Source organism: Mugil cephalus, chromosome 15, assembly GCF_022458985.1.
Source record: "Mugil cephalus isolate CIBA_MC_2020 chromosome 15, CIBA_Mcephalus_1.1, whole genome shotgun sequence".
NCBI classification, from domain to species: domain Eukaryota; kingdom Metazoa; phylum Chordata; class Actinopteri; order Mugiliformes; family Mugilidae; genus Mugil; species Mugil cephalus.
The window spans coordinates 18,781,205-18,804,743 of record NC_061784.1 but is presented as its reverse complement, the minus strand read 5'-3'; the positions used below and the strand labels follow the sequence as shown (position 1 = coordinate 18,804,743).

At 42.0% G+C, this 23,539-nt stretch overlaps 1 protein-coding gene across 11 annotated transcripts in view; it reads right to left on the bottom strand.

Annotated features, from left to right (window-relative positions):
• ncam1a (neural cell adhesion molecule 1a) overlaps positions 1-23,539 on the bottom strand; it is a 266,719-nt gene that overhangs the window by 73,461 nt on the left and 169,719 nt on the right. For all 11 annotated transcript variants that reach the window (XM_047607954.1, XM_047607955.1, XM_047607957.1 and 8 more), the window contains exons 2-6: positions 11,477-11,551; positions 8,664-8,873; positions 6,989-7,132; positions 3,339-3,476; positions 1,944-2,061 (exon numbers count right to left, since the gene is read on the bottom strand). In XM_047607954.1, the coding sequence (XP_047463910.1) occupies positions 1,944-2,061; positions 3,339-3,476; positions 6,989-7,132; positions 8,664-8,873; positions 11,477-11,551 (685 nt within the window). The remainder of the gene's footprint in view (positions 1-1,943; positions 2,062-3,338; positions 3,477-6,988; positions 7,133-8,663; positions 8,874-11,476; positions 11,552-23,539) is intronic.

Genomic DNA, 23,539 nt, shown 5'->3' with positions numbered 1-23,539 from the left:
CAAATTCATTCATAAGCCCCATTTCCAAGCGCTCGGCTACACAGACTCCCTGAAATGTATTTTTGTGTAAATGCTGTTCTTTCCAAAAAAAAAAAAAAAAAAAAAAAGAAAAGAAAGGGGTTTGGGCACAAAGAATGTGAGGAGGAGGAGGCAGCATCACCAGCGGGCAGGAGAGCCGACATCACTTCATCTCAAATTCGATCAGGAGGCTCGGTTTATGAACACAGCACAGAAGTTACCAGAGCCGGAGAATTAGCGGCAAACCTGAAACACAGAATTTGCTAAAGCGGCCTTTCAAAGAGCTTGTTTGCAGCCCAACCTGACGCGCATATTTGAAATGGATTAAAAAACAAAAAAGAGTGGGACGATGAGTCACATTTAACACGGCAATAACAAATTAATTCAAAAGAGAAAAAGCAGAAAACTCAGACCTGTTGTAGCTCTTGTAATGAGGCAGGACTAAAAAAAAACAAGCTGCTCTGAACTATTTATGAGTAAATAGAGTGTTAAAGCCGGCAAAAAGAAGATGACTCAAAATCATGTGAGTGAACATGTTTGCGGTGTGGAAGAACTGTACTGTGAAAATGGTAAAATAGCAGATCATCATTCAACACTACTAACACAAGTCCCCTCAGGCGAAGGCTGCACCGAAACAACAGCAAAGACTGAACTCCATGTTTGAAAATGAGAAAAGTTTCCCGGAGTCAACATCAAGGAGAAAAATATTCAAGAGAGGGTTAGGAAGTTTTTGGTGGTACATGACCAGAACATTTCTGGAACCAAAGTACGAGCTACCCTCTCCACACTACAATAACTTTGACAGCAATATTTATTTGACTTAATCCAGGTGCATCTAGAAGAATACAGGGCAGAGAAGACACGCCTAAAGCAATCTCCAGAAGAGGACAATTTGTTTATTCATGATTGGATATTGTATATTAGTATTCCATGTATGCAGACAGTGCATCTTTGTACTCTGGACATTACATACAGTGTTATTTCCTTTGAACACTGTTGTTGCGTTTCAATAGCTGAATGCAGAGGGCAGAGATAACCTCCACAATCATCATGCCCCCTACTCGCTACATAAATTATATGTCTTTCTACTGAAGCACCGCCAGAAGCACCTTTGGTAAAACGAATCTCTTTCCTTCCAAACACGCGGAAATCTGAGCCATTATCTAATTAGTTTGTGACTAATTGAAGCAATGTGTCGGTATAATTTGGAGCCATTAAGAGAGTTCTTTGGAATTTACTAATTGCTCAGGAATGAAGCTGCGGGAACTTAGTAAAAGGGCAAAGTAATATTCCACGACCCTTTTTCTCTAGGAGCAGACAATGCACAACACAGGCATTCCTGATCGAATGAATAAGCTCGGCCCGCTGCTATGAAAAGGCAAAAAGATAAGAGAATAAAACTCTCCAGCTCCTCAAAAAAATGGTTGCAATGTTTTACGACGGATAGCTAAAATTAATGAGCACGATGAAAATGGGAGGATGCAAATGACTTCTTTCAGTTCTGAGTGTGTTCCTGTAGCAGTTATAGATATTTCTCCAGCTCATATCTACAAGTTTTTCTTATCAGGCACCATGTACCTGTCTGTTAGATTATCTCTAGGGAAAAAAAACACGGTCTTGTTAAACCTTTTATACTGGCTTTTTACATGCATTTAGCATCTCTGTCTTTTTTTTGGAGGATGGTTAACTAAGCAGCCCGAAAGCAATTTTCTTTTTCACATCTTTGCTTCAACTAGCATTGTTTCCCTTTGAGATCAAGAACAAGGGATTCAGAAAGACAAAGAAAAACAAAAAACAAAAGGAAAACAGAGTGCTTCATTTTTGTGGAAGCTTGGATCTATTCCTGATCCGATCAGAGGTGAATCTGAACTCTGCTCCGATCATGCTCATCAAAAACAGGCGGCTGAAGGCGCTGAGTGACTTACTGTGCCCAGGTAACGGTGGGTTCGGGGAAGCCATCGGCATCGCAAGCCAACAAAGCAGAGCTCCCGATGTCCGCTGTAGCGTTGACGTCAAACTGCCTGGCGCGGATGCTGGGAAGAACTGGAAGAAAAATATTAAATTAAAAAAACAAAACAGCAGTCATTTAAAGAGACTCCATGTCTGGTCTGTCCACTTAGGTCAATTACCTTTTAGGTTGATACGGCAGACTTGCAAATAGACTGGCATACATTTTAACTTCACATCACTCCATAAGGCTTGTGTTTCGGTCTCTACCAACTCCAGAAATGCACAGCACATCTTGATATTTGTGTCTCGGTTCCTCGCAGGTACCCCACAAATCTTTCTTCCACTAAAAACAGCTGTCTATGATTTAGAGCGAACCAAAACAGTATCCAGATAATAAAAGAAATGTAGCTGCGGATTCATAACAGATCATAGGGATCATTCTCTGTAGCGTCGTAGCTTATCTCCTCATTGTCATTTTTTACACAGTGTCATGTTCACTGATTAATCTAATAATTGTGCCTTTGTGAGTGAGTGCATTTGTGTTTTGCTGCTGCTTTTCTACTGATATTCCAAAATAATCACATCCAGTTATCTGCCCACACATTCATACCAGCGGCCTTTGAGATGGAAACATTAATCAACATAGAAAAACTTGAGAGTAGCACACAGAAACTTTGAGTGAAATTTTCTCTAGTGCAAAAGATAGTGCTAGACAAAATAAATGGTTGCATGTCTTGAGTATGATTTTGGGGTAATGTTAAACCTTAACTGCTAACCCCTAACGCCTAACCCCTAACCCTAACCCTAACCCTAACCCAACCCTAACATTAGCCCTAACACTAATCCCTAACCCCTAACACTATATAAAAACAAGATCATTTATCATTTGCCCACTGCCAATAGATAATCGTCTGTATTACTGAGCTGAACATGAGAGAACTGGCTGCAGACGTCTGCAAATACTTATGTAACGTAACAGAATAATCTCTCAGTCAAACTGCTTCCCAAAAGTTATACGCTGCCACCACAACCCAGTTAAGGAAAAATGTTCGACAAAACTGCAGTTAAGTCGTGTTTCATCCAGTCAGAGCATTTGTAAAAAAAAAAAAAAAACACATTATTTGTGCATTTCCGAATACCGTATACGGGTGCAGCTCCACCCCTATTAGGAACCATTGTCTCAGGCGAGACAGACGAGCGGAGTAACTGATATCATTAGGGCAAGAGAAAAGTGTAAGGACCATACTGCAGGTTTCAAAAGGAACATTTCCAGGGTTTCGGGGTCAGCGTTACTTCACCCTACCACGTTAAGCAAAGGCAACCTGCTCAGTGAGCGGCGGGCCAGAAGGCGACAGAGATGCAGTACTAACCATTAACAATGACCTTCATCGTCCTGAAGTCAATCTCTCCCCTGGCTGAGACACGGGCCTCGCAGGTGTACATGCCCTCATCTGTCTTCTTGATGCCGCGTATCTGCAGGTGGCCATTAGGCAGGATCTTGAATCGCACTGAAACAGAAAAAGGTACACAGAGAAGAAGGCGCATCACAAACTATCCAAACTATTTAAGATGCCAGTAGGATCCTATGTGTACATGTACAGATATTAAGAGTGATATTCAGGTGATTTAAAGATGCAACCTGTGTCAAATAGCTTAAGGGAGATAAAAAAAATAAACCTTGAATAGCCTCGGTAATCAACTTGTTGGAAGAGTACACTCTGGCCACAACAGCTTTATTACACCAATGTTTTTGACCAGTCGTTGACTTGGACAGTCTAATTATCTGTCTGAACTGAACCCAGGTGATGTTTTTTGAGGTGAAGGCATCCCAGCATTAAGATCCGGGGCTCAGATCTCATCAGCCTGAAGTGCCTTGAAGACAAGGAGCTGAGTCATTTCTGTTTGTTCTCTGAAACACCAATTTGAGAAACCATTGTGATACCATAAACTGTACGACTGGCCAACAGAAACTTTGAATCCCACTGGATTAGAATTTGTGTACTCGTACAAGTAATATGATTCTTTGTTTGGGGATGGAAGCTCTTCTGGGGGGGGTTTTAATGGCCCGAGCCTGATATCCAGGATGGAAAGTTCATCCCCCTGCCTGAAAAGGAAGAATAACTAATGTGAACAGTGCTATAAAATCACTATGTCCAATATAGTAATCTTCTGGGAGGGATGTTGGCTTGGGATATTTTCTTCCCATAACCTCAATAACTGCTACCATTGCTGTGGTACTTCACTGTGGAAAGTAAATATGTAAATTTACTGTCTTACTATGAGGGTTAACGATTTCATTTTTCTGCTGCATTGTTGCATTGCATTTCGGAACGCAGTCCTGTCACGGTTACTCTGTCGTAGTTACTTTACAGTCACCAACATCTTTTCATAAAGCGGATCAATTACAACAGTGTCTGACTAATTTAAAAATCTACATATACTGCATCAAGATGCCGTACAGAACCTAGAGTCTGGAAGGAGAGGAAAGATGAATTCATACATGCTGATCAGCCACAACATTAAAACCACTGACAGGAGAAGCCCCTCCTCCCAACCCATAGATGATAGCAGCAAATTAGCCCCATTTGGGTGAAAACAAACCCAAATGGGGGTAAATACAAATCCCCCCTAGTCAGTGTTTATTTTGTGTTGCTAGCAAAGCGGCTAACTCCAGTCAGGCACACACATAAATAAAGTTGTTGCCTAGCGACGAACGGTGACGCTACATAGAAAAACTTTAAAAAGTAAGGGCCGCATGTCCATGTAGCCTACCGTTGGGGAGATGGGCGTCAGTGGCCAGAGGTGTCATACCCGAACATTTACTCTTACCTCACTGAATCTCCGGGTAATGTATGACAACTGTCATCAATTTATAATCATTCCATAATGTTAAAGTAATTAATCATGACATAAATACAGCATTAAGCTTAGCCAACGTTAAACCTTTTATTAAAAACATGCTTCACAGAGCTCTGATCTGACGTCGCCTACTGTCATTTCATTCAATTTTCAACATTATAACTAACAACTGTGACGACTGACATTAGCTAACGTTAGCATCATAATTTAAAGTGATTAAGTGCTGCCCGTACACATATCGACTATCAGAGTCCCCCGGCTTTCCATCTTTGTCCATCCGTTTTATGGCCTGAAGCCATACATTTCTTCAGTTTGTGTCCCTCCCTCTTGAGGGGAGCAGAGAAAATCCCAGAGTTTTATCTTTTAAATTGTTTGAAGAACAATACACAACGCAGCAACTTCTCCTTTGTTTTCACCCATGAGGCGGTGTGGCCTTTTTAGTGACATTAGGTTATTGTCTTCCATAGGACCCAAAGCAATCCGCTAACAACAATCTGTTGCCAGACACCACAGGACACCCCACCAATGAATTATTGAGGCACAGAATCCTCCACAAGCACTATTTTAATCTTCAACTTTTACACTGTCACATAAAAGATTGACAAAGTTTTTGTGCGAGGTTTAACAATGCAACATGGAGCATACGGTCAGGTCGACTGACGCTCAGAGGAAAATGCATAATACATAAGCAGTTTCACTTCTCAGTGTTGGTTACAATTAGTGGTTTTTCCAGTGAAAAACACATTCCTTGACGGGAATCCAAGAATAAAGGCGGGTTTAGCTCAACACTGTGGTAACTCCAGGCTCCCAGCGGTCAACGCGGGAGGGGTTACTTTCAGGTTAAAATAGGCCCCGGTTCAAGTGTGAAACAGTCTCCTGCTTGACGTCCACCTCCCACAGCAATCTCTGTGAGGCAGAGCAGCTGTGAATGTTGCGGACAAACTCCTAAAGAAAGTGGCTGTTGGCTGCATCAAGTCGCAGATTAGATCATTCGCAGACTAAACCATTTAGTCATCTTTCGTCCTCCTCTTTTTTTTGGCAGAATGCTCCAGATGCAAAGGTTTGTGTTATCCTCCTTTACAGAGGTCAGCTGGCATTCACGGCAGTCGCAATGGATTCCGATGTTGACCTTGAGTCAACAGCCAGCAAAGTGTCCGCAGAAACACCCTAATCCTGCAGCGCCATTTGCTTCTAGGGTGTTTATTCGTATGCGCACTCCCACTTTCTCCAAGATGGAGCTAAATACCTCAGTTATGTGTCACACCTCGCAGCTGCGAAGCATGTTTGATGGCACAGGCGGCATGTGTTTAGAACACGGGGATCAGCGACGGAGAACGGGATTACCTCGCGAGAAAATGAACGGAGATGGTTCTATAGGTCGTTTTATGTTTGTGCTGTTTGTTCTTTGTTCGTTATTTGCCACTCTGACTGTGACTCAACATCGGAAGCCATGGTAACAGCTGCAAATCGAAGCTAATTACAGCTTCCGTTCCCGGTAAAAGAGAAACAACCTTTTCAGAACCTCCTTTCAAGCCCAGAGGCGGCGAGTATTTGATATACTGATGATATGGATTTTCCGCTGAGTGTACCTTTAATGGTACATCAGTGAGCAAACCTGGCAATCCTACAGTGAGATCAGGAACACCTCTGACAAGTACATACTCCCTGATAATAATTTCTGCGAAATCTGTTAAAATCTGTTCTTTTTGTTGGTCCGCCGTAAGCTCTTATCACTTTCCCCTTTTTTTTTGTATTTCAGTTTTTCTGATTTATTTTTTGCTATAGTTCTCCCTCTATTTGGCAAATTAAACTCCAATCTACCTTCAGGCATCTTCTCTAGTGGCCATAACCACTTCTTGCTAGGGCAAAAAATAAAAATTAAAAAAAAAAAAAAAGCAATTTCCATGTTCAAGCATCGTCTATGAGGTCTGAAACTACTTCCCCGCTGAAAATGCTTGGCTTTGTTCATAGATGATGGGCAGGAGGAGAAGGAGATGAAGGAGAGTGTGGCGAATTGATTGGAAAGCACGACGCGGGCAGGCAGCATTTGCAGGAAGTTAAGGTGACTGCTCAGGGAGTCAAGAGGATGAGATGGCATGGCGGGTTGGAGGTGAGAAAGAGCAGCTCAAGCAGTGGAACATTTTTATTTGAAAAGGCTCACCGTCTTTGGCAGCTTGGATCTTGGAGCCCTTGTGCTTCCAAAAAATCACGGGCGGCGGTGAACTGACAACTTCGCAGACTATGTCGGCATCGTCGCCCTCACTGAACTCCTGCGGGTCGGGAGCACTCTGGAAGGTGATCTTTTCTGTAGGGAAATGTGACAAATGCAAACATCAGAAGTTTTTAATGGATGCCTCAACATTCTGGCCAACTCTTCTGTAGGGGAAAACTCATATGTGGCGCATTTGAACTGCATGAGAAATCAGGATTCTCAGCATAACGGGCAAACATGCAGTACATCTGAGGTTACACATTTCTATTAAAGGCCGTGTTGGTTTAGAGAAGAAGGGTACTGTAAGGACTGTAGTCAGAAGTGTGGTCCATGTTATGAAAAACAACAGCTGTGAATGAAGAAATGCAGCACTCTCAGTATATTTCAGGGCACCACTATGCTGACATGGCAGAGGTGCCAGCACAAAGGGCTAAGAAACCAATTGGTTTCTCTCCAAGGTCTCGCGTCCACCATGCAAACTGCCGTTTTGGCATCTGCATGCTTAACCCTAACTTTTGGATCACATTTTGTTGCATTACCTGAAACGCTACTTAGCTAATTGGGGACTCTTACATGGTTTGATTCAAACAGCATCTTGTCTGAACCAGGTTAATCAGAAAGAGGAAATAAATATGGGGAAAGCCCTGCAACAGACTGGGGAACTTCCCAACGTCGCCCACCCGTACTTCTTGTGCCGGCCTGAGTAACATTTCTTCTTTTAGTCACTTTGACCGGCCCATCAATTTTATATTCGTGGTTTGGGTTGCTTAAGTTTTGCTGATAAATCAAAGTTCAGTGCATTTCTTAAGAGCCATCTGAAGGGGGTCGTAACATAATTAGGGGTCTCGTTCGAACAAAGCTATTTGGTCGGCACGGTTTAGTAGTTTGAATGTCTCGGTGGCAGTAAGCCACCGTGAGTCCTATGGTCATGGCGTAATCTTTTGTGGCTTTAGTAACCTTGGTAGCCACATTTGTGTGGCCTTGTGACCGTATGGTTCGTTGCAGTGACTTTGCACTAGTGTGGGAGTGAGGAAATTGTTTCTGTTATGGCTCTTTGTTTGATAGCAGGGTATGTGAAACATACCTGAGAAGGAACTGTGGAGGAATTAATAGTAAAGTGATCTCACATTTTTAATGTTGACTGCATTAATTTTATAGGCTTCCTTCAGTTTGCAAAAATTCACTAAATGTCACTGAATGTTACATTTTTATTCACTAATAAATTTATATTCACATTCAACTAAATGATTTTGCCAAAAACTTAGTTGGAAATTAATTTCTGCCTGGATTATTATGACTAGAAGTATAATTGGAACCTAATCCAGACAATTATGACTCATTACAATTTATTTGGATTTGTACAATGTTTTTCTATCTTCACCACCACTCAGCAAGCAATGTTCATTCTATTCCCTTCCTCTTGCCTTATTTTTCTTGAAATATTAACAAATGTTTCTTTTCTTGTCAAAGCATTACTTCAAGACAGCCGTTATGGTGTTCGTCTCTGCTTGAACTCTTGTGGTGTCTGGGTGGGTTGACACAGTTCATGCAATAATGTTGTTTGGCAAGTTCGAAGACACTGTTCAAGTCAGTGGAAAATCCACACGGCGAAAAAAAGACTTACGGAAAATCTTAACCCAGACAGACGACTGGGCTTCCTGATCCCCGCTCTTTGCCACACACATGTAGATGCCAGCGTTCTCAACGTTCGCGTGGTATATGGTGAGAGTCGACGTGACTTCGTCAGTGCGTGACACAGAAATGTCTTGCCTGTTGGGAAGGATCTTCTCACCACCGGGGCCATACCAGTCGATGTCTTTAGCATCTCCAACCACTGAAAAACAGAAAATGTAAGGTGAGACAAGAAAGCAAGAATTCTTGGGGGAGCTTTAGAGCAGTCAGTGTTTATCCTTTTGGAGCTTTGCATTAAACCATAAGCTGTAATTATTGTTACAAATGACCCCTAATAATGCAATTGATTACAACAGATGACATGCAGGTTCAATATTCAAGTTCATTCATTTATGCTGCCCCTCCTTTAAAGTGAAGCCAAAGCAAGTAGAGCTCCCCCTGGTGACTGGCTTCAGTATCAGTCATAAGCTACACCACTTCCATGTTAGTGGATGGGTTTTGGGTCAAATTAAAACACTAAAGTAGACATCAAATATATATTTTTTTAGATTTATTTTTATATTTTTCAAGGACGGTTTCAGTCATTTTAGGTAGCTAATGTAATACTGATGCATAAGTGTCCATTTTTTGGATAAGTTTAGCTTTAGTTAGTTATTTGATGATGTAGAAACAGGATGTGACTCCAGATTGCCATGCCAACTGCTCTATGAAGTGGTCCTGTAGGACTGTGAGAGTTCGAAAAAAATAAGTACAGTGCGTAATCCAACAGTCCAGCGTGTAATGTAACTGGTGGAGTTTAGAGCAGAGCACAGTATCAATTAAACATCGGAAACGGGGCTGCACCTGTATACCCGGGCTAATAGAGTCAGTTTGGCCAATGCAAATAAGTGGGGACGTGTTGTCTATATTTATATACAGTCTATGCATTAGACTCACTATGCCTCCTGCCATGCTATTTATTTGGACTGTATAGAGACTGTGTCATGACCGTCTTAATTAAATTGCATTACAAATTAGTATGTCTTTAATTGTGTTTATTTGTCCCCAAATACCGAATGGAAATATAATGATACATAAAAGTATTTGTGGTAATAGTTATAGCAGAGTGCACTCTGTTGGATAGCTGTGGATGTGTGTGTGTCAGAGTTTCACATGTGGTCGTGCCAACTGGGTGAAAGGAAAGCAGGTAAAGGGGAAAAACAACATTGCTGTAACAATCGGGAGGATCACTGGAATGCGCGCGTATCAGCGCAACGTATCAGTATTCACTTACATCCATAACACACATCGACATTACATACAGTATATCTTCAACAAGATTAAGCAAGCCTGTGCTCTTGTGAGATTGTGTAAGCAAACATAAACCAGACTCGAAGTGAATGGTGAAAAATGATCACAATGCGAACCGAAACATAACGAGCCATCTCCTTGCGCTAGGAGTCGGACAAAGTACGCTTAATGAAAGAGTGGTATACGGGAGCTCTTTTTCCATCTCAGTGGAGTTATTCAGTAGGAGGCCACTTTCACTAAAAGAACTTTTCTACATTTCTTTTTTGTTTTTTCCAAAGACTAGGACTGAGATCCCAAATACTTTTCTAACGTTCTTTACAACTGAAGAATTTGAGTTGAAGCTTAAATTCTTCTTTCTTCAAAAAAAAAAAAAAAAAAAGTAGTAATTGAAAATGTCAATGCTTTATATTCCACATTGACAAAGCTTCCAGCTACATTTTCACAGGTTTCTGCAAGAAGCAGCGAGACAAGAGGTTATTACTGGGAGGGAACTGTTTCTCTCAGTATAAAAACCTTTTTAAAGGGTCAGTTCACTCCCAGCCACAGAAGAAAAATGCATTTTCATACTTGCACCTACTGGTATCCAGTTTCCTTTTACTGGATTAGATAGACTAGATATTCAGATATGTCTGACTCAGCTTAAAACCTCTGATTCTACGAAAAGCATTTACGCTGTGACTTCTCCAATAAGTGACACTTTGATGCTCAAAAGCTGCATTTAAAAGTCCAAACACAGTCTCCCCGTTAATCTACGACACTATTTCGTATCTGAGAAGCGCTCACAAATTTTTTATTTTTTTTTCTAGTTTGCGTGTTTGTGCGACAGAGGTGACTTTGTGGTGCACAAAACCAAAACAACTGATCTGATTACAAGATCACGGGAGAGATCTGTGACAGGTGCAAAGAAAACCCTTAAATATTGAACAAGGTCGTGTGAGGAGTCATTAGGTGCGGCTGTGTCAGCCGCCTCTGCTTTAATTTTGCATCCTTAAGGGATGTTTCTCCTGTCAAACAGGTGCAAATTCCTCAAAATACACATTAAAACACATTAATATAACATCACTGTGACTCAGTCGGATTTTGTGCTGTTGCACATATGTTACTCTGTCCGAAAGAGGTAAAAGCGGGACAAATAAGACCAGAAGTATGTGCATAACTACAAGGATGTGCTCCGTAAAGCTCCAGGCAGCTGACTTCCCTTATGTAAGTACCACCTGTATTTCACACAAGCTGACAAACGCACCGAAAACACAGAGAACATCTAAGACCTCTGTCTCATTATCTTTTCAGGCTGCTCCTCTCTGCTAAGCCCTCTTTCTTTTTCTTTTTTTTTTCCTTTGCACCTGACTGTGATCTCATGCCCCCACTGTCTATTCAGCACAAACTCCACAATCGCTTTAGCCTCTTTTACCCCCTCACCTGTACGCCGCTATCAAATTACCCCCATTAAAACGTCCGGCTTCAGGAGGCGGCGTTCGCATCGGGCTGTTTTTGATAAGTTACGTTTGAGCTTACCTTCGCAGAGGAAAAACTTGGACTCTCCGACGCTGATCTCCCCTTGCGATGGAGTGATTTGCACCTGAATGGCAGCTGAGGAAGGAAAAAAGAGGACAGAACAAAATATGCATTAGTCTAGGGTTCAGGGAAAGGCAAATCACAATGAGGAGAGGCTCAAATTGTCTTGCGTGTTGAAAGGAATGTTTTAAGCTCAATCGAATGAAACACATTCAGTGTTTCCCCAACTCCACACCTCATCATAATACGGGTTAAGTTAATTTTATTTTCTGTACGGTACAGAAGTAATTTAATCTAATTTAATAATTTAGTCTTTCCAATAGAATAGGTTATTTTAACGCACAGTTCACCAGTTCAAATAACACCTCTGCTGGTATATTGCCACCGGTGTCATTTAATGAAACACATGAAACACGAGCGTTTGTGTCGGTGTCACAATCACTCATCATCACTAATGATCAGAAACCCTTCACCCAATCAGAAGATAAATACCTGATGTAACCACCTCAATCAGAACAGACTGGGCTGATCATCTTCAGAGGCGCGGCGGGGACCTCTGACAATCCATTCAACGGGAAAATATTAGCTCCAAATAACCTTGCAAACGCTCCCTGGTTGGAATAAATGCATTCTTCATGGGCGTGTTTCCCCACATGGGGTGACTTCATTTGTTTTCAAGAAGGACAGAAATACGGAGGGAACAAAACCACAAGTAGTGTTGAAGAGATGGAACCAAACTGGAATCTGTGTGCGCAGAGCCACTGAAAATGCAAGTTTTTTGGGGGGAAGGATCTGAACTATTTATTTACTCAGTGCCGTTCTTGTACTTGTTTTCCACATCCCTGCTTCTTCCTGGTAGAAGATTTATAAGGTATAAAGCTTTAAATCAAACAATATCCCTTTCCTGAGACTCCCAGTACATTTCATTTTGCAGCATCAGCTAAAGCTACAGTGACAGAGATGAGAAGAGTACAGAGAACCACCTGGTGTTTTTTTTGTTTTTTTTTTTTCCTTCTGGCGTACCAATTCAGGTTCAAGCTCGTAGCTGCGCATTCAATGAAAAATGTTAAAATACGAGAAAGGCAGAATCTTGAAATTATCACACGCACATGTGCACCACCACTGCATGGGATTTAATGATTTTTTTTTTAAGTGTCGTGCAGTGTAATGTCAGTCTCCAGATATGTGGCATTGGAGTGAAGCGCCGCCTGTGAAGCAGAAACACCAGTGAATCGTGATCCAGAGCTTGACAGAAAAAATCCCGCTGAGCCTTCAGCGTGTCGCCACTTCACACAAATGAGTGAGTCAGTCTCAGCTCAATTCTCACCAGGAGATTCATGGGAATGGTTTGCAAGGACTTGCCATTCAAACACAGGTAGCCACCTATAATCACAGCACAATGTGGCATTGGGGTTTTATGATGCGACAGTCTCGCAGCTACAGAAAAACATCCGCGTCTAAGAGGGGGCTGTCACAGCTGTGGCCTTTTTTTTTTTTTCCCTTGCACGCCCTTTATGTGAAAATGCATTATCATTATGGTGTGAAGCTTAACCTGAGCCAAAATACTGGGACGAGGCGTGCGTACGCAGCATTTAAGAATGCAAAGAAGTGCACAATGTGCTTTTGCATTTGAGCGGAACAATGTGTGCGCCGTCTTTTATTTAGCAACAACAATCCGGTCACACCGCATTCTATAAACTGAGATTACATCATCATTATCTTCATAGACTGCGCCACGTATTGTGAGATACAGTACAAAATCCATACAACCATGGCAAATGCTCTCATAGAGACAGCAAACGCTTGTTATCGACTTCCGAAAGAGCCCATGTGAGCAGCCTCCAACGATCCTTGATTTTAATTATGGTTGTGTTTAGCATGGTTTTAACCCTGATTACAGTCAGGATAAGATCCTCCTGGTGGTGAAAGATGAAAACCAGCAGGGCGATGCAAACCATACATTATCTTGAAGGGGTGTGAGAGACATGGTGAGTTTTCAGATTGGGCAATTTAGGCTTTTATCTGACTTTTTATTGTTCATCCAACCAGCCACTCGCATAGTTTCCATTTAAAAACCCCCGTTCAACTGTTTCTGTGTGTATTACCACTACGTCTCATGTGTATGTTGATTCTGAGTGCTGCAAAATTAGAGGCGCTGGTCCATATAGAATAGAATAGAACAGAATAGAATAGAATAGAATGCCCGTCATTGTCATTATGCAAGTGACGTCACAGCAAGCGGAAGTCTCCGTGGTTACGGCCGCTGAGTTTACCTTACGGAGGGCTGTCACATAAGTTTGTCGATGTCGTTGTTTTAGCGTAGTTACGCCCGACATTAACTATTTCACTTCCAACAATAAATACCACTAAAACAATAAACAGAATATTTGCAATCTCTCCTCGTCTTCCTTTTAACGTCCGGTCGGACGCTACAGTATTGTATGTCTAACGTTACTTCTCAGTAAAGCTCTTAGCGTTAGCATCTTTTATTTAGCTACATTTATCATAACTGAAATGACCTAAAACCAACTGAAACTGAGGATATTAGTTTTCCAAATCAATACTAGTTTGTATGGATCATTATCGAGTCCAGTTGTCCTTAATGTAATCTGATAATCTGATCATTTTCCAGGTCTCGCTGTATTTACTGATACATGTCACCATGTTTTTGCTACTCAGGGGGGCGTTGCCCTGGGCAGCAGTGACGTCAATGTATACCCTATATACAGTGTATTATTTACGAGAGAAATACTGAAAAATATTGATAATTTTAAAATATATTTTTATAGGAGCAGCAGCAGTAAAAATGTCAATATATATCCCATTGTGAACTAGAATGACCTCCTTTTATGAAGTTTTTAATCCTTTAAGTAGATGCAAAATATGTAGGCATTCAAGCAATGCATTGTTAAAAGCATGTGAGTTCTCCAGGAGGCTTTGTAAAGTTTACCGCCATCACATCCCTTCAGCTGTTGCCTCGTCAGGAAGCCGTAAACCTGACTCGAACAGGAAACATTCTGTAATTTCCCTGGCCAAATGAAAGCATTCAAGGTGAGAATAAAATCCCCTCCACGGCTTAGTCAAGAAGTCAGACAAATATTGATTTGCAGTAAAACTGCTGCTACGTGAATGAACCGGCCTTTGTTCCGGGGCTAGCATGCGGGCTCTAGGGGACACGGAAAACCACTGCCCACAGTATGTTTGCTTTCACAGGCTGGAGGTAGATACAAAGACAACAACGTATCCATTTCTTCCCCTCATCTGGTAAGATCACAGATACCATGTTGCAAACTCTACCCATGCCTCCTAAGACTAAGATGACTGGCCAAAAATCAACTGATCATATCTGCAGCACTTAAGACAACAGAAAGGAGACCAGCCGGTGTGGGAAAGATAGCTATTCCCACAGCCATTTTCTATCTTTCGTTTTTTTTTTTTAGTGTTTGCCTCTAAATGGCCACTTGTTCGGAGCCGTCAGGATGAAGTGGGTGTTGAATCTCATACGTCAAGCCAATGTTTGATTTTGTGTCTCGGCTGAGAGCATTTTTGAAAGCAAGGTCAGGAGTCTATGGGTTTAATTACTGAACAAGCTCGAGTTAGTTAGCGCCGAGTTAGAATGAGAGGCAATTATTGAGCTAAGAAACATACTGTTGCAATTAATCTGCTCTGAAAGTTGGATGTAGCCAAGCACACGCCAGTTGCCTTGAGTTGGATAGAGCACCAGCACTCAGACTTTTTTATACATCCTGTGTTGCTCACTGCAATTTTTAAAAGAGTCGTCTATAAAACCATTGATGCCTTAAATTACAAGGGGGGAAACTATTGGTATTTCGCACCGTCTTCTTATCGGTGTGTAAGAGAATCGCAAGACAGGAAAAAGTGCTTCAAAACGAAACGCGAGACCACACTCGACTGGAGCCACATCAGAATTTTTAAACCTGGAACCTGTGCTCAAATGAGCATTAATACAAAGCCAACCTCAGCCAGCAACACGAATCAAGTGCAAATGAACAATTCAAGGTATGATCTAGAATGTCTACATGGGAAATAGAGCCCATAATAGATCTAGGTACCATTGTGTGCAATTAAAGGCTATTCAGTAAGAGCACATTTTATGGAAATGACACATTTAGTTGCTTTTTGTAGGAAATGAAAAGGTGGGCTTTTTTTTTAAAAAAAAAGTGTGTGATTTTGAGAAGCTGCTGCTTACATAGAAGGAATTGGGAATTTGAAGCCTAAAGGGTTGAAATGAGAACTACATTAAGCCACTTCCCGAGGATGAACAGATTACTCGATGCTAAATCGACGCGGAGCCGAAGCAAATGTGAGCACCTGATTGCTGCAATTGTTGGCGAAAATTTATGCTCCACGAAATCATGAGCGAGTGAAATCATACATTCTGTTCAAATTACACTAGGTCTGAGGGCGTCATTATGTAACGTGTATGAATGGCTATAAATTTGATTGAAAATCATAGACAAAAAGACCTGAACTCGTGTTTTTTTAAAGGTTTCCTCAGTGTGAAAATAAGCGGCGACGGTGGACGGCGATCGCTGCTGGAGAGAATGAACTATTTTGACGCAGTTTTAACGCCGCAAATGAGTCAAAGTGTGATCAAATATCGGCTAATGAGCGCCGACTCGAGCTGTAGCTCACAACTGAGGAAAAGGCAGGCTATAAAAGCCTGGAAGCAAATGAGGTGGGGTGTAGATTAATAGCAAAGAGATAGAGAAGTACTTGGGAAAGTGAGGCAAGAGCTTAGATAAAAGATGAAGCTATCTTTGCCCTAACATGCTCTCTAACGACGCCAATCTAATATCTACCCACTAAGCCTGTCCCTCACATCCAGCCCTCTCTAAAGACTTATAAAACCTCCCTCTGTCTACACCGGAGTCCTTCTTTACTTTCCCTTCATCTGCTTAGACACCCTCGGTCACATTCCCACATCACTCAGACCGTTTCAGTTTTACTGTGATGATGTATTTTAGAGGTACAGTATGTGGGGAGAAAATCCGCTGCGAAATGTCGACTTCGGGGGTAAAATATGCGGTTCTTTCTCAAGCTGCAGGAGGGCACTGGGTATTTTTCAGACCCACATTCATGCATGGCCACATGATGTTATTTATATTGTATCTGGACACTGCATCCCTTATTCCAGTATTATTTAAGGGAAACGTGTTCTGAATTTCAGACAGAGTTGCAGACTTGAGACAGCTTTAAGTTATCTTAATGCTGTTGTTCTTAATGTTTATGCCTTTATGCCTGTCGCATAGTTACATTTAAATATGTAGGTTTTGGGCTGTTTCAAACATCAGACATCTCGCCCTGCATGTAGTGACAGGTATAAGGCAGTAAGCCTACGTCACGGAAAAGGCCACACCCCCTCAGGGGTGAATACTGTTGTCTGTATATACTATGGACAAACCCATCGTGACGTCACCCATTGGATTCTGAACCTCGAAAATGTAGCCCGAAGTGGGCAGAGCCCGCGGTCGCTATGTTGGATGAGCTTTACCACGCCCACACTCAGATAGTCCAAATATGGACACATGGGGTCGTGTGGGACGTTGAGACCGGCCTACCCAGCTGTCCGCTACCTGTTAGCTCAGGTTAACATCTGTCACCCTTAATTATGCAGAATTTTAAACTTTAGGAAACAATAAATGAATGAATTAGAAAAAAATTCACCCTTCGTACAGTGAATGAATAGTGAAATAAACTATTGAGACCAAAATCGTGTTTTTTGTACCAGGCTGTAAACATGTTTAATAATGGGCTTTTTAACATGGAGGTCTCCCTTTTGGAGCCTCAAGTGGCCACTTGATGAACTGCAACTTTTTGCAGTGACAGTGAGACAGTGAGATATCTTTGTTTGTGGTCTTATTAGACGAAAATGTGAGTTAGGTCAGAGGAAGTGTGGGCGGGTCATCGATATCTGGGTCCACGAGGCTCCGCTCTCTGACTTTACTGCACAGACTCTGGCACAAAAGTCCAAAGTTAACATTAAATACATCACGGTGAGACTGGTGCCAGTGTAAGCTATGTTAAGCTTAAAGGGTGAAATAAGTCAAGTGACCCTTAGGTGGGTGGTGCAGCACATGTTTTCATCTCAACAAAGGTTCACCACTTTTGGATTTATTTTCATCTCATCTGCATTGTTAATTTAACTTGATTTGTTTACACTCTTGCTGTCTATGGAGTGCATAAGATTGTTAGTGATGAGAGTCCACTCCGGTTGAAGTACTGACAGTCCGATGTACGAATACTAAAAGCAGTCACTGCAGGTTTCTGAGGAGCAGACAGCAACAAACAATGATTTGCCATGTCTGTAAAGAGTGTGTCCACGACACATATTGCAAGACTAGCGTCAACTAGGAATATGCGGCTAACGAACTCAGATACAGGAGCTCAAATCAGGACAGTTTTCATTGTATTTTAAACTCTCTCTCTCACACACACACGGCACAGCAGCTCAGCCACAAATGCATGCATAAATAAGGCTCCCATCTGCCTTTCTCTTTCAGTGCCATGCCCCGTTCCAGCTTTTGAGGGCAGCACGACTGCATAAGCAGAGGTGACAGTTCCCACCTTAAACCTTAGTGCACCCTGTTCCATTTCTCTGGAAGAAAACAGACAGGTTGTTCCCTGAAACCCTCCGCAGAGGATAATGCAACCCAAGACACCCGACGTTATTTGAGTGCATTCACACGGAGGACAGTATCCCACGGAGCTGACCCGCAGTTGCTCATCAGCAGCAGTGCTGTTTCCCCACTTAGGATCACTACACAACATAATACTTACATAACCTATTCTCAACTGTGTACATGAACCAAATGACAGCAGTTGAATTGTAATACGCTGTAATAGTGCGATACCCATAGACATTTTGGTTAATATGGAAGATAAACAATATCATAAAAATGCGTATCTGTTTGCTTATTAAAAGTCTAAACTTACCTTTAGTTTGTGCCAAAATGATCAAAATTAAATTACAGTAGTTTTATTTCATTACTAAAGAAGGAGACATGGCCGTTTCTAACACCTCAAAGACACGGAAAGCTTTAATTAACTCTCCCTTAGTGGCATATACATGGGCACACACACACACACACTACGTTTGCCTAGTTAATGGCTTGCCAAACGGAACAAGTGTTCAAGTTATTAATTTGACAAAGTTAGAAAAGAGTGTAGAAGGAAGAGGACATTTAAAGCTACTCATGCTAAGCCCAGAAACGATAACAGCAGTGGTGTCTTAATCTACTGCTAAGCCGTCAATACTATAAAGCAAATATCCCTTTGAGGTTCTAGCAACAATGACCAAAAGCACTGAGGGAAGATATGAGTCCTGGCCATTTTACAGCAAGCGGATTATGGACTTTACATCATGCTACTGTAAACAGGCTTTCAGCATCTTAACCGCTTTTCTGAGTTCTTCTTTAATTCCAAAATATGCAAAAGCGTATTTTCAAGGCGTGTCAACACGAAAAGCTAACAAACAAGAAGTAGCCACTCCTGCTGGGTGAAACCTGAAGTTTTCGGGCAGCTTCTTCCCCGTCTTGGATCGGGAGGTTTGCATGCCTAATTGGAGACTGGCAGCCGGCGGTGGCTGGCTCCATTACAAGGAGGCTACAACAGTCAGCTGTTGGTGCTTAACATGCAAGTCATGTCGGAGCAAGCACACACTATGCAGAGGCAGACTGTACAGCGCTGGGCGACACGGGGGGTGGAGAGGCATACATCGACGGCACACATGCTTGAAGAGCAGCCGTCTGTGGATGTGCACAACACGTGAAGAGGCAGGACTTTGAGTCTGAGCTTTATTTTTCTGTGGTAGGATGCTGGCAGTGAGGACAAAAGACCTGAATCCAAAGAACACACCAGTCCCCCCCAAAAAATTTTAGCCTCTGAAAGCCTCTTTCCAACCGGAAAGACTTTCGTGCAGGTTCATTCTTAATTCCCCTCTGGCAGAAAAGGAGGAGGTGATGGTGAAGTACTTGAGATATTATGAGTCAATTTCAATCTTAAATTGGTACCCCTCCATTTATATGAACATCTTGGAACATGTCTCTGAAGGAGGAGAGAGACGGGGAGCAATTGGGGAAAGTCCCAGAGTGCATCTGTAAATTCTGCCTTATTAAACTGCAACTCTAAATTGCTATTCAAAGTGTAAAAAATGCCATAGTTTGCGGGGGAAAAAATGATTGCAACCCTCATAAAATTAAGTGTGCAACAGTCCATTTAAAGTAGGGGTCTTCAACATTTTTCAGGCCAAGAGCCCCAAGCTGATGGAGAGACCCCCTACCTACTATATGTGTTCTATATTAAATTTGGCCTAGTGCTACTGCACATTATTATCATCGTTTTGCATTCAATATTAAGCTATTCAAATAATACACAGGTTCAAATATAGATTTTTTTTTTTTTATTTCAAACATCTGCAACAGTAGGGTTGTCATAATATTGCAGCGTGCTCCTGGGATTTGACCTGGGGACTGAATAGGCTCGCGACCATTTGCAGGGAACCTGACAGAGTCAGAGTGTAATATGCAGCCTCGTGACTGGTTCAGCAGCGATAGTGGCGGTTTCCTACTGTGTGCAGGAGGCTCAGATTGACAGGTCATGGCTAGTGTGGCGCTCTGTGTGAAATGGTGCGCTGGTGAGACAGCTCCTGTGTCACTGAATGAGATATGTGTATTTTAAAGGCACTTAAATTTGTGGGGGGAAATTCAAAAAATGTTTTTAAAAAAATTACATATGTAAAAAAGATTTTGCGACCCCCGACCCCTTGTTGAAGACCTATGGTTTAAAGTTTGTCTTTAAGAACTCAAAGCATATTATTATGCACAAGCCGGTACCAGTGGAATCTCAGAGAGCAGATAAAGAAAGCAGAGTACTTAACCTGGTCTTTTTGGAATCAAGAATCTCGCACAAGTATTCACCGCATGTATATGTGCCCCATAATGAGGGGGCACTGAAGCACAACTTGGGATGAAGTTACCTTATCTGTTAGCAATCATTCTCTATAATCAAAGAAAGAAAATAAGTGGAAGTGGATTATTCTCATCCAGTTTATTCTAATCCTTGGGTGTGAGGTCAGTAGTTATAGTCTTCTGCCATTTACAGAAAACTCCTCGAGCAACCCAAGACAGCGTTTATTTTGTGTTGAATGTATTTAAATGCACCGGAATCTGTCGCAGAGGCCTAACCTCCTGTTAACTTCTGTGGTGTTGTTGCCCTACAAAGAACCAACTTGGAATTCAGGGCTGACAAAGTTTAAAAAAAAAAAAAAAGACTTCAGTCCAAAGTAAAGTGTCAGCCACTAATTAAGCCTGACTGTCAGGTCTAATCTCACCAACATACATCAAGCCTGTCAACAGATCATCCCTCCACCAAGTCTGCCTGTTGCCTGATGTCAAAGTAGCATGTGCACGCTCTCCGTGCAACCCCTCACTATCCCTTGAAAAATTAGAAGAATCTACTCCACAAAACTATAGCCAAGATTCTTGAAACCTACACCGAACAGGCAAAAAAATAATGACCACCATCCTATTATTGTGTAGGTCTCTCTTGTGCCTCCATAATAGTTGTGATTCACCAGAGAATACACATTGGCCTTCTGAGGGTGTCCTGTGGTGCCTGGCAACAGAATGTCTGTGGGTCATCCCTGATCACCATCACTGGTCATACTTGATCAGTTTAGTGAATTTGCAGGTCAGGTCAACTTGTTGTGTTGTTTTTCATGTTTTTTTTTTAGTTGTTCCTAAACTGTTTCCGTGTGTGCGTCTGTGTCAGGCTGAATCCTGCTGGGGAGTGTCATTGCTATGTGGTGGGGCAGCCTGTCTGGTCTGGTCTAGGTGGGTGGCACATGCCTAAGAAACATCCACACAAATGCCCGGTCCCAAAGTTTTCCAGCACGACACTGTATTGTCACAAGATGGCCAGTGTCATTTACTTCTCCTGTCAGTGGTTTTAATGTTGTGGCTGATCAGTGTATACTCTCCATATCAATGCATAAACACCATTCCCCAAACTCTGCAATGTCTTTTCTAAATCGTTTGTCTGACCCGTCAGTCCACAGAAACAATCTGTGCTGCCTCCAGCACCGTCCACAACAATCTGCAATACATCACATCTACACATTGCTGTTCTGGGCTCTTATTACTATTTCCTTCGATTGTTTTGTTTTCCTGTGCGATTGTCCGTGCAGTATAAACAGACGGATACTAAATGAAATTCTTCAATGCTTAAGGGGATTTGAGTTTGTGGAACTACGCTGGGGGGAGAAATACCCTTCTTATGAAATTCACTCCATCATTACTACATCATTTGGTGCTTTGATGATGGCGGTAGAGATTCCTGTCACTCATTGATCTACTTCAGGACTTTAGTTTGTTTGATATAAGGCTTACAGTCACATCACTTTTGTAGTTATCATCAAACCACTCAGCAAGCCCTCAGACGATGACTGAACGGAGACACTGATCCCATCGAGAGAGTTTTCTCTCCCCTTCAGAGTTGAAGTGGGCCTGAAACATGACAGCAAAATCCTGCCTACACCATAAAACCAAAGCAAGTTGACCTGATCATCTTAGTGGATTTGCACTTGTTGAGAACAGGACCAATGGCTCGTCCAACCACATCAAGTACATATTCTCTTTTCCATTTGAGATAGAAAAACTTGATGCTAAAGAAAAGTAAGGACTTGTGATGATATGCATGTCACACAGTAATAGGATATCTGCAATATGACCCAAAGAAATATTTGCTACTGAACCTCCTGCTGGTGTCCAGGAGACAGACTGTCTACTGTGCATGGTCCAATGCGTTCCCACTTTCTTGCATTGGTCAAACTTACACTATTTTTCCAGGGATACAGATTCATATGGCTCCATCTTGCGAGTTTGGAGCCATAGCCTCCGCAGTATGGTCCAACAGTGGGTTCGATATCGATGACACGACCACACTTCCTCCAGATTCACTCATGTTTTCGTTTAATTAGTACTATGCTCTGCTCTACCTGCACCAGTCATAAAGAAATGTTAGCTTATGCACTGTACTTACTTTTTATATGGCCATGTGGGACTGCTTTATGTAGTGGTTGGAATGGCCACTGGTAGTCGCCATTATGTCACATCCTATTTCTATTAACCCTAACCCTAATTGTCCCTGGCAGCAGAGCGAGCAAGTGAATGTTTGTGGCTAAGGAGGAAACATCCTAGCTGGGGAGCATACTAAACATAAGGCTAGCTGTGTGGTTTTAGTAGTTAGTAGTAGGGCTAAGCTAATCTCTGGGTTGAAAGTCACACTTGTTGGTTGCTTGTGGTAGCTGAAACGTTTTTATTATTGTTATTCAGTTGGCCTGGGTTTCTAGATGTGTTTTGCAGAGGAGGTAAGTGTTGGTTGACATGTAGTTGCATATCCCATAACTTCTTAGCTACTGCTGTTGGCTAGGCTAGTTACCTGGTGTCTTCTTGTTGATTGCTAGTGGTAGCTGAAAGTTTTTTTTTGTTTTGCAGAGGAGATAAGTGTTGGTTGACATGTTGTCGCATATCCTATCACTTCTTAGCTACTGCTGTTGGCGAGGCTAGTTAGCTGGTGTCTTCTTGTTGATTGCTAGTGGTAGCTGAAACTGTTTTTATTATTATTATTATTATTCAGTTGGACTGGGTTTCTAAATGTGTTTTGCAGAGGAGATGAGTGTTGGTTGACATGCTGTCGCATATCCCATCACTTCTAAGCTTCTGCTGTTGGCTAAATTAGTTAGCTGGTGTCTTGTTGTTGGTCGCTAGTTGGTAGCTGACTGCTATCCTGCTGTTCAGTTTTTCAGTTAGACTGGGCTTCGAAATGCGTTTTGACTCAGATCTTGGCACAAGGGATTGTAACATCTCATCCTGTGTAATAATGACATCTGAACGTGCATCAACATTTTATTAGCCATGTAAAATGATGGAAAACATACTTGAAAAAAATATTTTAATGTGTATTTTAGTGTTTTAGTTTGGCCCAAGTCCCATCCACCAACATGGAGGAGGTGGAGCTTACAACCTATACTGCAGCCAGACA